Source organism: Leuciscus leuciscus (assembly GCF_965113295.1).
Source record: "Leuciscus leuciscus genome assembly, chromosome: 13".
Classification (NCBI taxonomy): Eukaryota; Metazoa; Chordata; class Actinopteri; order Cypriniformes; family Leuciscidae; genus Leuciscus; species Leuciscus leuciscus.
The window spans coordinates 41,892,449-41,908,754 of NC_138737.1; the positions used below are offsets into that span (position 1 = coordinate 41,892,449).

Genomic DNA, 16,306 nt, shown 5'->3' on the forward strand with positions numbered 1-16,306 from the left:
CACTGCGCGTTCTGCTCTGTAGTTAACGGCCCAAATGCTCGAATCATGTGCCGATCGGCGATCACGCACTGGAAAAGCAAAGTCCGCTCAAATAACGTGAAATTTAGAGGTGGATAAACGCACTTTGGAGGTGGGCAAACGCTATTTCCAAATTTTGGGAGGTGCGTAAACGGTGTTTACGTGCGTTTAGCCTCCACTCAGAGCCGATCAGCCCTATACGCACACTACGCAAGGTGCGTAGGGCCCCGCAAATTACTCAAGGCCCCGCCTCCCCCTCGTGTCAAAGCGCGTCAATCAATGTTTACAATATCGATGACAAAATGAAGCGGAACTATCCTTCTGGTCACGAAAAGAGAGAGAAAAAAACACCATGAGAGTTAATTGCGGCAACAGTTCAGGTAGACTTGTGTGCTCTCCTCTCAAAGTTTGATGTCAGCAAAGAACAGGCACACCACGCCCACTTAGATCAGATATCACATCAACATGTCAGCCGGAGGGGTACCGAGGGTCATCGCTTTCGGCTTCAAGAATTATTCACAAGATGGCAAAAGACGAACAGCGCTTTGCTAGACATGCAACATTAACAGCCATTCTGCCCAGTAAGTGCTTGTCAATTTGTTTATGTTATTTGGTTAGTTGGTAGTTAGCTAATGTAATAATAGCTAAAGTAGCCATTAAGGTTTTATCAGCGATTTCAGGCCCAAAAAAGGCCCAAATATAAATGATCACATTCATCTAATATTTCCTAACGATCCGCTAGCTGCCCGCCCCATAAGCAGGCGGTCAAAAAAACGCGTCTCTGTAGGCCCGCGAAAAAAAAAAAACGCGTGTGTGTGAGAGAGAGAGAGAGAGAGAGAGAGAGAGAGAGAGAGAGAGAGAGAGAGAGAGAGAGAGAGAGTGTGTGTGTGTGTGTGTGTGTGTGAGAGAGAGAGAGAGAGAGAATGAGTGAGTGAGTGAGTGAGTGTGTGTGTGTGTGTGTGTGTGTGTGTGAGAGAGTGAGTGAGTGAGTGTGTGTGTGTGTGAGAGAGAGAGAGAGCGTGTGTGAGAGTGAGTGTGTGTGTGTGTGAGAGAGAGAGAGAGAGAGAGAGAGAGAGAATGAGTGAGTGAGTGAGTGTGTGTGTGAGAGAGTGAGTGTGTGTGTGTGTGTGTGTGTGTGTGTGTGTGTGTGTGTGTGAGAGAGAGAGAGAGAGAGAGAGAGAGAGAGAGAGTGAGTGTGTGTGAGAGTGAGTGTGTGTGAGAGAGAGAGAGAGGAGAAATGTAACAAAGTTTAATGTTGTACGTAAACTGTGTTTGAGAGAGAGAGAGGGAGGTGTTCAGAGAGGAGTCTGTTGGATGTTAAGCTGTTATTTGTTTTATGGACTCAATGTTGACAATTTAAAACATTTCAAACACTGTTGGCAGAAGTGAAAAATAAATAATTTTATGAAGTTACAATTTTGTTTGATTCCATGATGTATTTTACTGAACATGAGTATTTACAATGCAAATCCAAATGATTGTAATTTACTGACAGTTAGGCTACTTATATCTTGTCTTTTCACTTTTATTAAGATCAGATTCTGCAGGTAAAATTACAATAATAAGCTGACTTGACTTGGACTTGACTTGACTTGCCCAAGAAAAAAATACTTGGGACTTACTTGACACTTGAAGGTTGAGACTTGAGACTTACTTGAGACTTGCACATGTGTGACTTGGTCCCATCTCTGTTTAAAACACAGTGACATGCTATGGCGCCATTTTAGCTTTTATTCATTCACAGGATATGCATTTTTGATATCAATAATTCAATTTGTACTATTTAAAATGTGAATTCTTGATATTAAGAATGAACTTTTTACTAGTAACAATGTCTTCTGATATCAGGAATTACATTTTCACTAGAACTAGTTAAAGGAGGGATTGTAGTGGGAACACAGGGGTGTCAGGTGTGACTGTGTGGCAATGGCAAATGGTTCATGGCTCACGGGTCAGGTATGAGGGCCCCTAAACAGAATTTTGCTTAGGGCCCCAGGGAGGTCAGGATCGGCTCTGCCTCCACTACATCCCTGATCATCACGGCCCAATCACAGCCACCGTACTGATATTCAGATCAACAGCACTCTTACTCATGTGATATGGATTAAATATTGGAAACATGATGAAAGCAGGAAGATCCAGATCTACAGGAGTGACGTTTACTGACTATTGACCGGTAAGATCTTTAGAGAGTCACAACAACAGAAGAATGGAAAGAGTGTGTGAGTGAAGGTGGTTGTGAATGTGTGTAGATGTGTGTTAGTTACAGGATCAGAGAACGACACCGTTCCTCCGTCATAGTCCAGATTCACTCTCACACGATCAAGCTTCTGTTCAACACGAAAACCAGAACCTGAATACAGTCCGAACTGATTATACTCCACACACCAGACATCAGTGTTGAAGAAAACACGTCCCTTCCTCTGGTTTGATGCTGTAGTTACTCCAAGAGTCCAGTCTGAACTCTGTTTAACCTCCACATCCCAGCAGTGTGTTCCTGAGTTAAAACCCTCTGAACCCAGAACACACTCATAACAGTTAAATCTCTCTGGATTATCAGGAACTGGTTGATAGTTCTCGCGGAGTCTCACACTGGTCAGATCATCAGACAGGATGAGACGTGGATTCGCAGTGTTTGGATCCAGAATCACAGGAGCTGATGAGACACAATCAACAGATGCTTTTATTCTGATCTTCATATAATGATCAAGAGTGAACCCAACACAGATTATTATGAATTATGACACTCGTCCTGTTGATCAAACACATTTTCCTCTGATCACTGTCAGTGCTGTTATTAGTTTCACACTCGTTTTTATCATCAGTGTTTAACGGCATCAACTACAAACATTAAATATGAGATTCAGACATTTGTGTCCATCAAGAGAAACTGATACTTTGGGAAAGTTAAATAACAATAAATCAATGAGATCTGTTTAGATTTATGCTGTAGATGAAGAACTGTAAGTGTGTGTCTGATCTTCATCTGATCATCTTCATTTTATTGGCTCTTATAGTCTGTGTTTTGTTTTAAATGAGTTTATTATGACTGTCAGTTGTGTTTGACTTACAATCATGAATCTCCTTCAACACTTCCTAGCCCCGCCCTAGCAACCATTGTCGAGCACCCTAGCAACCCAAATCCATAGAGGGATATCTTGTCATCTGAATGTCATAGAGGAGTTGCGGTTGGTTTATATCATTCATACTGGCAAGCAGCCTTTGAAGTAACATCATTGGCAGCTGCCAAGCCACTCCCTAGCAACTAAACAGAGTACCCTAGCAACTGTTCAGCAAGACCTATATCTCTGCACCAGAACATCGTAGAGACATGGTGGTTGGCTCCTTTGACCAATGCTAGCAAACAGAACATGCTCCACATGCTAGCAGTGAATAACTACATGCTAATAGCGATTAGTTAAGTGTTAAAACTTCAAAAATGCTAACTAAAACACATAAGCATGCTAATCATGTTAAAACAATGCTAACAGCATGTTGATTATGCTAGCATCATGTTAGCATCTTGCTAAAACATACAAGCAACATTGTGATTGTATTAGCATCATGTTACTAATTCTAACCATCTAAAAAACACCAAACTTTTCTATCTATCTAACTATCTATCTATCTATCTATCTATCTATCTATCTATCTATCTATCTATCTATCTATCTATCTATCTATCTATCTATCTATCTATCTATCTATCTATCTATCTATCTATCTATCTATATGTCAATCTATCTATCTATCTATCTATCTATCTATATGTCTATGTCAATCTATCTATCTATCTATCTATCTATCTATCTATATATCTATCTATCTATGTCTATATGTCAATCTACTGTATCTATCTATCTATCTATCTATCTATCTATATGTCTATGTCAATCTATCTATCTATCTATCTATCTATCTATCTATCTATCTATCTATATGTCTATGTCAATCTATCTATCTATCTATCTATCTATCTATATGTCAATGTCAATCTATCTATCTATCTATCTATCTATCTATCTATCTATCTATCTATCTATCTATCATCTATCTATCTATCTATCTATCTATATGTCTATATGTCTATATGTCAATCTACTGTATCTATCTATCTATCTATCTATCTATCTATCTATCTATCTATCTATCTATCTATATGTCTATGTCAATCTATCTATCTATCTATCTATCTATCTATATGTCTATGTCAATCTATCTATCTATCTATCTATATGTCTATATGTCTATATGTCAATCTACTGTATCTATCTATCTATCTATCTATCTATCTATCTATCTATCTATCTATCTATCTATCTATCTATCTATCTATCTATCTATCTATATGTCTATATGTCAATCTACTGTATCTATCTATCTATCTATGTCTAAATGTCAATCTATCTATCTATATGTCAATATATCTATCTATCTATCTATCTATCTATATGTCTATATGTCAATCTACTGTATCTATCTATCTATCTATCTATCTATCTATGTCTATATGTCAATCTACTGTATCTATCTATATGTCAATCTATCTATCTATCTATCTATCTATCTATCTATCTATCTATCTATCTATCTATCTGTCAATCTGTCAATCTATCTATCTATCTATCTATCTATCTATCTATCTATCTATCTATCTATCTATCTATCTATCTATATGTCAATCTATCTATCTATATGTCTATATGTCAATCTATCTATCTATCTATCTATCTATCTATCTATCTATCTATCTATCTATCTATCTATCTATCTATCTATCTATCTATCTATCTATATGTCAATCTATCTATCTATATGTCTATATGTCAATCAATCTATCTATCTATCTATCTATCTATCTATCTATCTATCTATCTATCTATCTATCTATCTATCTATCTATCTATCTATCTATCTATCTGTCAATCTATCTATCTATCTATCTATATGTCAATCTATCTATCTATATGTCTATATGTCAATCAATCTATCTATCTATCTATCTATCTATCTATCTATCTATCTATCTATCTATCTATCTATCTATATGTCAATGTCAATCTATATATCTATCTATATGTCTATGTCAATCTATCTATCTATCTATCTATCTATATGTCTATATGTCAATCTACTGTATCTATCTATCTATCTATCTATCTATATGTCTATGTCTATCTATCTATCTATCTATCTATCTATATGTCTATGTCAATCTATCTATCTATCTATCTATCTATCTATCTATATGTCTATATGTCTATATGTCAATCTACTGTATCTATCTATCTATCTATCTATCTATCTATCTATCTATCTATCTATCTATCTATATGTCAATCTACTGTATCTATCTATCTATCTATCTATCTATCTATCTATCTATCTATCTATGTCTATATGTCAATCTACTGTATCTATCTATCTATCTATCTATCTGTCAATCTATCTATCTATATGTCAATCTATCTATTTGTCTATCTATCTATCTATCCATCTATCCATCCATCCATCTATCTATCTATCTATCTATCTATCTATCTATCTATCTATCTATCTATCTATCTATCTATCTATCTATGTCATGAAGAGCCTCTAACTCCCCACCCATCCATCATGTCCAGCTCAGATCTCCTGCTGTCAGACTCACTGTTTTGGACGATGTCCTGCATCTTCTTCCAGACTCTGAACGGCAGGTTGCCCAAGTATCGTGGCACATGAATCAAAGCTCCAGAAGCCATCTGTGTATTCGGCTGTGAGCTCTGGAGTCTGGAAGAACATTCAGGAGTCAGAACTGCAGTGGCTTTGGATCAGAACCAGAGAGACCAGAGACAGGAGCAGATCACTCACCTTTCCATTGAGACTGGAAACTCCTGCAGAACAAACACACCATTTATCACCAAGAACTCAATCAATCATCAATCAATCAACCAATGATCTGAAATCAGACCTTCAGAAAGCAGACGTCATTGGCTTTCATCATCTCCTCCATGTCTTTGATTGTGTGTGAAAGAGCTGAGATGTGTGTGTTCATCTCCTCCAGCTTCTCCTTCATCCTCTGCTTCTTCTGCTCCTCTTCCTCCCTCAGTGCAGTGACTGTAGCTTCTTCTTCATCTCTGAGAAACTGATGAAGCTTCTCAAACTGCTGTTTAATCTGACGCTCTGTGTGCTCAGCTTGAGACTGAAATCAAAGCACATTCACTTCAATCATCTCAATCGACACACATCATTAATATCCAAGATAAACTCGGATACCCGACATAAAACGGATCCAGAAGCAGATTGCTGCTAGTCATTTACAGAAATAATAAACTGGAATCTATTATATCAAATCATAACTGTATATAGTGATCCAACAGCTGTAATGAAAATGACTCTCGTTTCTGTTTCCTCACCTTGATGTGTTGAACTGTTTTCTCAAACTCTGCTTTCATTGTTTTATTGCATTTCATTTTCTCCTGTAAGGACTTCAGTGCTGTATTGAGCTCCTCCTAGAATTCAACAAAAATACATTAAAACACCAGATTACAGTGAAGAGAAGACAATACAGTGTCATATAATGCAGTGAAAAAGTATTTGCCCCCATCTCATACTAAATTGATTCAGAAATTAAAACCTACCATAAAACAAAGGCAACCTGAGTAAACACAAAGTACAGTTTGTAAATGACAGTTTGTGTTATTTATTGAAACAAAAAAGTTCTCCAATACCAACTGGGCCGGCGTGAAAATGAATTTGCCCCCGTAGTTATTACAGTTTTTCTCAGTCGCTTTGGTGCATTTCTCACATCACTATTTACATTTGCACAACAGTTAATGCAGTTCTCAAAACAATTAGTACAAACTGCAAAACCTAGTTGATAACCTGCAAAAGCGTGTCACTTGCTCAAAATGGAGATATCTCATTCCTCTAAAGCAAGTATTCATGTCAATGAAAGTGTCAGTGTCATCAAGATGAAAAGTCCTGACACCATTGTTTATGAACAAGATAGTCAAATGGCTTTGTCATGTTTTCATTATGACAGTATACTCTGTAAATGTTTTCCAATGCAAAAAAGTCAGATCTTGGTGACACTACCTGAAAATGCTCAAGACAGCACTATATACTATTTGCACAGCCATTTGAAAAATACAGTAAAGTTACACATTACTGTATTTAGTGAGGTAACTGAGTACAAGACACTGAATATGTATGTTTCACATTTTTACTGCATATGCTCTTTGCAATTCTAATTTGTTCACAGCATTGTGCAAAAGAAAAAATACACCCTTATTTACAACAAACATAAAGTCCCTTTGGGTAGAGCTGTGCACAACTGTACACAATATTGCAGTACATATTGGAACTGAACATACAACATACACAGTACTGTAATCATTCATGCACATCCAGACGTTCCTCATCAGTGAAAGCTGAGATTCACCTGAGATAAATTGTTTAATTTAGGAGACATTTTCAGGAAAAAAAAAGCTTTAAAAAAATTTGTAAAATTTGCTTGACAGATTTTGACAACTAGTTCAACATTTTTGTATGTAATGACTCAAGCAATGAAATGAGGACTATTAGTTTTATATGGAATGACTATTCAGCATTCACAAGTCTAGTTAATTTTGACTGACATGACATAAGCAAATGATAATGTTATAAAACAGCAGAGAGTTGTATGAAAGGAATTGATGCATGTCCAAAAGCATTTGCAATTTGTTGGAAGGAATGAGAAACTGCTACTATGATGTGCACAAATGACTAAATGTTGTGGAGGTTGAACTAACTGTTGTGCAAATGTAAATAGTGACGTGAGAAATGCACCAAAGCGACTGAGGAAAACTGTAATTCCTCAAATCTATGAAACTGCATTTATAATGTAGTTCAGCTGGACTAAACACAACCAGTCCTGATCACTGCAGCCCTGTTCAATCAGATCAATACAGAAGCCTGATTGGTTCACATTTGTACAGACAAATGGCTTTTCAGCCCGCTAAAAAAAAAAAAGCTGACGGGGTCGACTGCATATTTAAGTTGCGCTGTTTTCATCAGAATTGTTCTCCTTCAAACGTGAAGATCATCTCCTCGCTGTCTCCAAAGAGAAGAAGATAGGAGCATTTCTGCTCTCCGTTGAAACAAGCCTCAACTAGCGGATTAACGGCTCTTCGACAGCTAAAGCTGACTCGCTGCTTCTCCTCTGGGCTATCCGGCAACTCTTCAAGAGACAATGTCACTATTAAAAGAGCACATTTGAGCGACATTTGTTGCAAAATGCCGTGCCACGAGTGTTGCTCCTGCAGGGCTCCCTGCTTCCCTCATCTGGAGCGAGTGCCATGGTTTAATTTGGCGGCTCCGAGGAGGACTTTGATGACACTATGTCTCTGAAGCGGAGGACTGAGCGAACTCTGTTACAAGTCATGGTGCGCTCCCTAATCATCACGCATCCACTATTCCTCTTCGTCTGCCCTCAACTTGTTTGACGGTGTGGAGGAAAAAGGGTACACCAAGCTTCCCCCATTGGGAGAGACCATCCGCACATCTCTGCCTGAAGCTGCCCGACGGCCTTCAAAGAGCTGTGCAGCGTGACCGACCTCGTCCTACGTGCCACTAAGTCTACGGCCCAAGCGATTGGTCGTGCCATGGCCAGTTTGGTGGACCACCTTTGGCTGAACCTGACGGAGATCAAGACAAGACAGCCCTCCTTGACTCCCCGTCTCTCTCTCGGCTTCGCTGAGCGTTTTACAGGCCCAGAAGTCGTCATAGATGATGCACCACTTCAAATAAAAAACAAACACCTTTTGCAAAGAGCATTCCTCCTCTTCATTATCCTATTGCAAGCATCAGCCCCCCCACCACAGCTGCGACTCTTCAACCCCTCGCCGCCTAGAGCCAGGCTTGGGAAGCTTTTACCGGCATGTCAGATTGGGTTTTAGAAATAATCAAACGGAGTTACTCGCTCCAGTTCTCTCGCAGGCTCCCCTGCTTCAGGAGTGTGACTAACATTTCAGTCACTTCTTCCTCGTTCCAAAGAAGGATAGCGGCCTCAGGCTCATCCTCGATTTGAGATGTCTGAACCGCGCTCTGTTAAGACGGACGTTCAGAATGCTAATGCTAACTTTGAAACAAATCCTCTCACAGATCTGATTGGTTTATCAGTGGATCTGGAGGACTCATACTTTCATATCCAGATAGCCCCTCATCACAGTTCTTGAGATTCACGTTCGAAGGGGTGGCTTACCAAAATAATACAGTCCTACCATTCAGACTGTCTCTTGCTCTGCGCACTTTTATGATATTCGTGATGCGGCCCTCTCCCCCTGAGACAGATGGAGATCACCTCCTGAATTACCTCAATGATTGACTGCTTTTAGCCCAATCGAAGGAGGAACTCTGCACAGTAACCAGATCGTTTAGTAACTGGAACGATCTGTGTTTATGACTCGTTATGGTTCTTTATATGTGAATGAAGAAACATTTGTCTTACCTTATATGATGAAACCACTTCACTGATGGGTCTGAATTTATGATTGTCATGTTGTTTTGAATCTCTGCACACGATACACACAGGCTGTTTGTCCTCCAGACAGAAGAGTTTGAGTTTCTCACTGTGTAAACTGCAGATGTCCTCAGACCCTGATGAACTCCTCTCATTTCTCTCCTTCAGGAACGACTCACACAAGTTTCTTAACGCAAGATTAAATGGAGGATCAGATTTTGAGGATCTTCTCCTGCAGACAGGACACTCTTGAGATCCCTTGGTTCTCCAGAACTGTTGAAGACACTCTTTACAGAAACTGTGACTACAGGATAAAAGAACAGGAGCCTTGAAGATTTCATGACACACAGGACAAATATAATCATCTTCAGCTGCTGAATCCATTTTCACTGTTTGAGCTCCAGCAATCTAAACTTTACTTTCACTTTCTGATCGACGGTTTAAAAAATGAATCACCATGAGAATCACAAAGATCAGAAACAAACTTGTTCAGAAACAAACTTCTCAAATTGTTCTGTGCAGTTTTTCCCTTCGTACTCCACTGATCGCTGATTCTTTATTGCTTTTGTCGAGACAAAGTCAGTATGGCAGAAAAGAGAAATAACAAGTCAGCCTCTTCCTGGTTAGTGTTGTAAGAGGGTGGGAGCTTCTGATCAAGGTGTGTTGAAACAAGTCAAAGAACAACATCAGGATTTCTTTAGGTAAAATGAACCCTCTACTGCATGCATTTTGATGCCACATGATAAAAATTATTCCACATCATTTCTTGACTCATTTGGGAACATTTTATTGATTTATAGAAAAATGTCCCTCCCCCAAACCCCCCACCCTAAAATATTTTTTTGTTGCCTGAGGGCAACGTTGTGCAACAATGGTAAAGAATCATAGAGAAAATGATCATTATACAATTCTCAGAGAGCAATACAAAAATCAACAACAAAAAATCAAAAAATGTCAAGAAATCATTTAAGTAAAAAGAGAAAAACACTTGAAACACAACAATATATTTGATTTGATACAGACATAGGTTTGTATTATGTAGTGCGTCATGTCATATCATGTACTTCATGTATCCTAATCATCCCCATACACTACTTTATATTGACAAAAGTATTGGGACACCCCTCCAAATCATGGAGTTCATGTGTTCCAATCCCTTCCATGGTCACAGTTGTATAAAATCAAGAAGCTAGGCATACAGACGCTTCAACAAACACTCTCAGGAGCTCAGTGAATTCAAGCGCGGTGATAGGTTGCCACCTGTGCAATAAGTGAAATTTCCTCACTATAAAATATTCCACGGTCAACTGTTAGTGGTATTATAACAAAGTGGAAGCAATTGGGAACAACAGCAACTAGGCCACAGAGTGGGGTCAGTACATGCTGAGGTGCACATAAGTCAATAGCTACAGACCTCCAAACTTTGTAGAGAGCTTCATGGAATGGGTTTCCATGGCTGAGCAGCTGCTTCCAAGCCTTACATCACCAAGTGCAATGCAAAGCGTGGGATGCAGTGGTGTAAAGCACGCCGCCACTGGACTCTGGAGTGACCAATCACGCTTTTCTGACTGGCAATCCAATGGACGAGTCTGGGTTTGGCAATTGCCAGGAAAACAGCCCATACACAAAATAAATATATTTGAAATATATTTTCAGTATATATTTTGGAATATATGCAAATATTTGAAATTGGCCCAATAAATATATTTCACACTTAACATCATATATTTTTGTTATATTTCAGAATATATTTCAATGTATTTTTTTCTGTATGGGTCCCCAAAAGTGTCAAAATATATGTGGCATATATTCCAAATACATTGAAATATATTCTGAAATATAACAAAAATATATGATGTTAAGTGTGAAATATATTTATTGGGCCAATTTCAAATATTTGCATATATTCCAAAATATATACTGAAAATATATTTCAAATATATTTATTTTGTGTATGGGAGTACTTGCCTGACTGCATTGTGCCAAGTGTAAAGTTTTGTAGAGGGGGGATTATGGTGTGGGGTTGTTTTTCAGGGGTTGGGCTTTGCCCCTGAGGTCCAGTGAAAGGAACTCCTAACGCTTTAGCATACCAAGACAATTTGGACAATTTCATGCTCCCAACTTTGTGGGAACAGTTTGTAGATGGCCCCTTTCTGTTCTAACATGACTGCGCACCAGTCCTGACCTCAACCTGATAGAACACCTTTGGGATGAATTAGAGCAGAGACTGCGAGCCATCTATCACCCTGTCTCCTCTCCACCAATTAGCTGGTGTGTGGTGGGCGTACTGGCGCAATATGGCTGCCTTCGCATCATCCAGGTGGATGCTGCACATTGGTGTCACTTTGGTGACTTTGGGTGTTCCTGTGCACCCAGGAACCCTACATCTTCCCTACTTGTAACACATTATTTGCCATTGTGAGGTAATGTCCAAGACATCCTTGAAAAGTACCCCTTATCGCACAACGTTGCCCTGAGGCAACGAAAAGAAAACTTCACAAAACCTGCCAAAAGGCTTCTCTACATCTTCATACACACACACACATATTTTTATGTACAGTTCATGTCATTTTAAATAAGATTACTAAAGCAAATAATCTTGCTTTCATCTCACACCATGTGCTCCTGTGACCATGTGTCACAAAAGGATGTCCCACCTTCAAATGGTGCTTGATAGTGACTCCCAAACCTTATTGGACTGTTCTTTGATACTTTTTCAAACATTGTAATTGGTTGCAATCATTTAAAGAAAAATGTACTGAACATAGGGCTTAAGAAAACTTTGCGTTGCCTGGGGGTAACGCTATGCAGTAGAGGGTTAACAAAATCTAAGCCTATTCAAAATTAACTTGCATTGAAACGTTAAGATATAACGCTAAACTCTTGGATTAAACACAAAAAACCCCCCATAAAAATACCCAAATATTAAAAATAAAAGATCTCAAATCCCTTATATGTATTTTATTAATTGTTCTTCTTAATTGGTCACAGAGTTTCTCCAGGGTCTGTCATGCTCCCTCTCTCTTTAATGATTTCTTCTCATGCTGAAGTTTCAGTGATAAACACTCCTCTGTTTATCTGCTGATTGTCAGTGTTTGGAGAAACAAACAGATCAACAGATTAAAAGTCCTGAATAAACAGGAGAAACGGAGATGAGACAAAAGTTTGTCTCTCATGGATCACTCGTCAGCACCTTTATTAACACTGATTTAGTATTTCTTGTTAATTATGAAAAATATATTCACTTTATTAGCATAAAGACATTTCTAAAGATAATACCAGAATACACTTCATACATGCTATACATAGATGAAGACGGGCAGAGACTAAGACAGAACTCAGGGTATATAAGCATGGATGAAACAAAGGAAATTAATGAGATAATTGAAACAGAATAACTAATCAGTCAACCAGGGAAAGTAGGTCATGGAGTGATGTAATGTGACAATCTGGTGTGATGTAATGACAAGTGATTGTTGAGAAATAATCATCAGGCCACATGTCAGTGGTCATCCCAACATTGATATCTGACATAATTTCTGATATTTCGTTGACCAGCACCTGTCTTTTGGAGGCTGCGGTTTCATTAGATCTCAGAGAGATGTTTGTGGGATCATGTAACACACTATCCGCTGAGACCCATATGTAGCCCCCAGATTTATTAGGTCTTGCGCTAGGTTAATAAAACCTCTTCCAGCAACCGTATGAAACGACCTAATATCCCGACAGCAAAACTCCACACATTTTTCGGTTACATTGGATTGTACAGAAGCTGGTACTGACTTGGCTGTTGGAGATAATAGTGTGAAAGAGATGAGTGTGTGTTGTTACTAGCGGCTAGGCCTGCTGTTGGACGAGTGCATCCACGATCAGTGTGTCACTGTAGAGAAGATGTACCTGTCTTTTTGCTGTCGTACGCCAAGACAGCTTCACAAGCTCTACGTTGTACGTAAACATGGGCTCTTTATTGGTTGAAACGACAAGATCATAATTTTTACGTTAATGTTCGCTTGCCGTCGTCTGCTGTGTTGTGACAGGAATGCACACAGGAGCCGGGAACACGTGCGCAAAACAGTAGATATACATATAAATGATAAACAATTATACCATATACCAGATGACGTATGTAGAGCGACAGAAATTCGACGAGGAAGAAGACGAAATAAACTTGCGTTCTTAACTACTTAGAACACTATCTAAGGCTGCATCGAAAGGTAACTTCGCGTCTGATGCCATGTTGGATCCATAGATATAAACAAACTGCTTCGGTGTGTCGCATAGACGTCGTCATCGTCTTGCTGCTCCCTCCCCGTTCTGTGATTGGTTCCCTTTTTGAGGGGAAAATCTGGTCCATGGTGTCCAGGCTGCCTAGCAGCGTGAATAAAATCGCGCTGCGCTCAAGGGGGAAACCCAGGCTAAGTTTAATAGGTAATTTGCTGCATTTAAATGGTAAATGGACTGCATTTATATAGCGCTTTCACAGACCTATGGCCACCAAAGGGCTTTACATATAGCCTCACATTCACACATACACCGACGCCGGTGTCAGCCATGCAAGGCGCCATCCAGCTCGTCAGGAGCAGCTGGGGTTAGGTGTCTTGCTCATGGACACCTCGACACTTGGTCAGGTGGAACCAGGGATTGAACCACCAACCTTCTGGGTTGTAGACAACCTACATGAACCACTGAGCCACTGCCACCCCACATTTAAAATGACAAGATAATAAAAACTGAAGGTCACCACAATGTTTGAAGATTATGTTAGGGATCCAAAACCAGTGTAATCCATCATTAGAAATACAATACTTAATCCAGTTCATTTTGATAATAATAATTTTTGAATAATATCAGCCACAGGTCTATAGCCTACGTGATTTTTGAGAAAAATCCGATTTTAACCAAGTGTACAAGTGTATATATGGGGGTTTAGATATCTCTCTGCATCGATCAGGTTCAGACACTGACAGAGATTTGCTATTAGGTGTTTGACGCTATTAGACACATTTCTAGAAGGAAATCTATCAGCAATAAATCTGGAGCCTCATTGAAATCGCCACCAAATAATAAAGGCAGAGGGATATTTAAGTTTTTAATTACTTATATAAATTACTTTACTATCTGGTAAAATTTTGTTGTTTGAAGAACTGTTGAACCCATGTTCATCATTATTAAAAAAGTGAACAACTGAGATAATCCACCTTCCAATCCCTGAAGAAAGCGTTTCTATAATCTTTCCTTGAAATCCACTATTAAAGGGATATTTCACCGCTGGAAAGATGTATGTGTATTTAAATTGGGTCATTTATGTAGTAGAAATGTGAAATTATTTTAGAAGTTGGTGTGTTCTAGACTGAGAAAAGCCAGAAAATGTATTTTGGCTAATTTGGATGAAAGACAACAACTCCCAGAATGCACTTGCTTCGCTGCCCTTTGAGGATCCCAAGCCACGCCTACTGGTTACAGAGGGCAGTATCGGGAGAAATGATACAACTAGGCGACTAGTCGACTCGAAACTGAAAAGACGCCGTTTTATGGTGAGATCCCCCTATGGGCGGGTTGAACACATGCGGGACGAGCTCCTCCTACTGGCTGGAGTCTCTCGCCTCTGGACAGAAGAGCCTCCATGAAGCTAAATGATGATTTTTGTGTCATCTGAGGTTTTTTTCCAGACACACAATACAGAAATCTCTGGTCTCAGGGGGACATGAGGGAGGGAAGCACGGTCACTCCAAAATATTACCGGGTTTCTACTGATACAAAGCTTAAAGGTATAGCGGAGGATCTTTCCAAATTTTAGATAAGACCCGCCCTCTCCACTTTTTGAAAAGTTTGATTGATTCACCAGAATGATTGACAATTAGGAGGACCAATAGTATAGGTTACCCACCAGGAAGTAAAACATCCTCCGCTATACCTTTAATGCTAATCTGTGAAGTATCCCTATAAGTAATATTTGGCTAAAAAGAAAAACTACAGCTACAGGTTTAACTATGCAAAAAAAAAAAACGCATAGAAAAACTAAAAGCTGACAGAAAAAAAAAGCAAACATTGACTACAACATAATCCGTTATTAATATTTAGTTGGTTCTCTCTTGTTTCTGCATGTCCTCAAAATATCTTTGTTTGACAGTCTGGACAAAAATGATGTCGGCACAATTTATCATGTTTCTTTGATTTATAATCACAAATATAACATTAAACTCCAAGCACAACCATGCAATATGACTACAAAATCTGTAACACATTTATAATAATATTTGAGAGATTGTCCTAGGCTGGGCATCACTTTTGGTCTCTACTGTACTTGCATTTAAAAAGTTTAAAATATTTTATTTTATTAAAATATTAACATGGATGCTCAGATTTGTGAGTTTCTGGGTTTACCATATCTGATGCTGAATTAAATCGGTCAACCTTAATTTTGGTGAACTAAAGACCGCTTTTCAGTTGGTAAACATGGTGATGTTTTTTTGTGGGCGGAGCTTAGGTGGAGGCAGAACGATCCCTCTGGCCGCTTCATGTTAGTTTGCAAGTTTTGTTAGCTTGTTTTTTAACAATGACTGGAGAAAATCTGATTTTATCTTAATGTGCAAGGTCACTCACTGTCCAGGGCCGCGATTGTTATTTGCTAAAGTTAATTTTAACGGACATCCCAGACCCGTACACGCTCATTCAATGGATGGACGATCTGACAGGATTAATGTTAACACTACCTCCGGTTGAGTGGCCTGACTTCTACACCTACCCGATAGAGAAACTGAGCGTAAAGAGAAACTTAGGGCATATACATATTTAGATGCCTATCAC

At 38.9% G+C, this 16,306-nt stretch overlaps 1 protein-coding gene across 1 annotated transcript; it reads right to left on the reverse strand.

The window, feature by feature from the left end:
• Positions 1 to 201: 201 nt before the first annotated feature.
• LOC309511998 (zinc-binding protein A33-like) lies at positions 202 to 10,135 on the reverse strand. The gene is made up of 6 exons (XM_082187403.1): positions 9,488 to 10,135; positions 6,414 to 6,509; positions 5,969 to 6,199; positions 5,869 to 5,891; positions 5,669 to 5,787; positions 202 to 2,674 (listed from the first exon to the last, which is right to left on the reverse strand). The coding sequence occupies exons 1-6, from the start codon at positions 9,881 to 9,883 to the stop codon at positions 2,178 to 2,180; spliced, it is 1,362 nt and encodes a 453-aa protein (XP_082043529.1). The 5' UTR covers positions 9,884 to 10,135; the 3' UTR covers positions 202 to 2,177.
• Between the last annotated feature and the right edge of the window lie 6,171 nt (positions 10,136 to 16,306).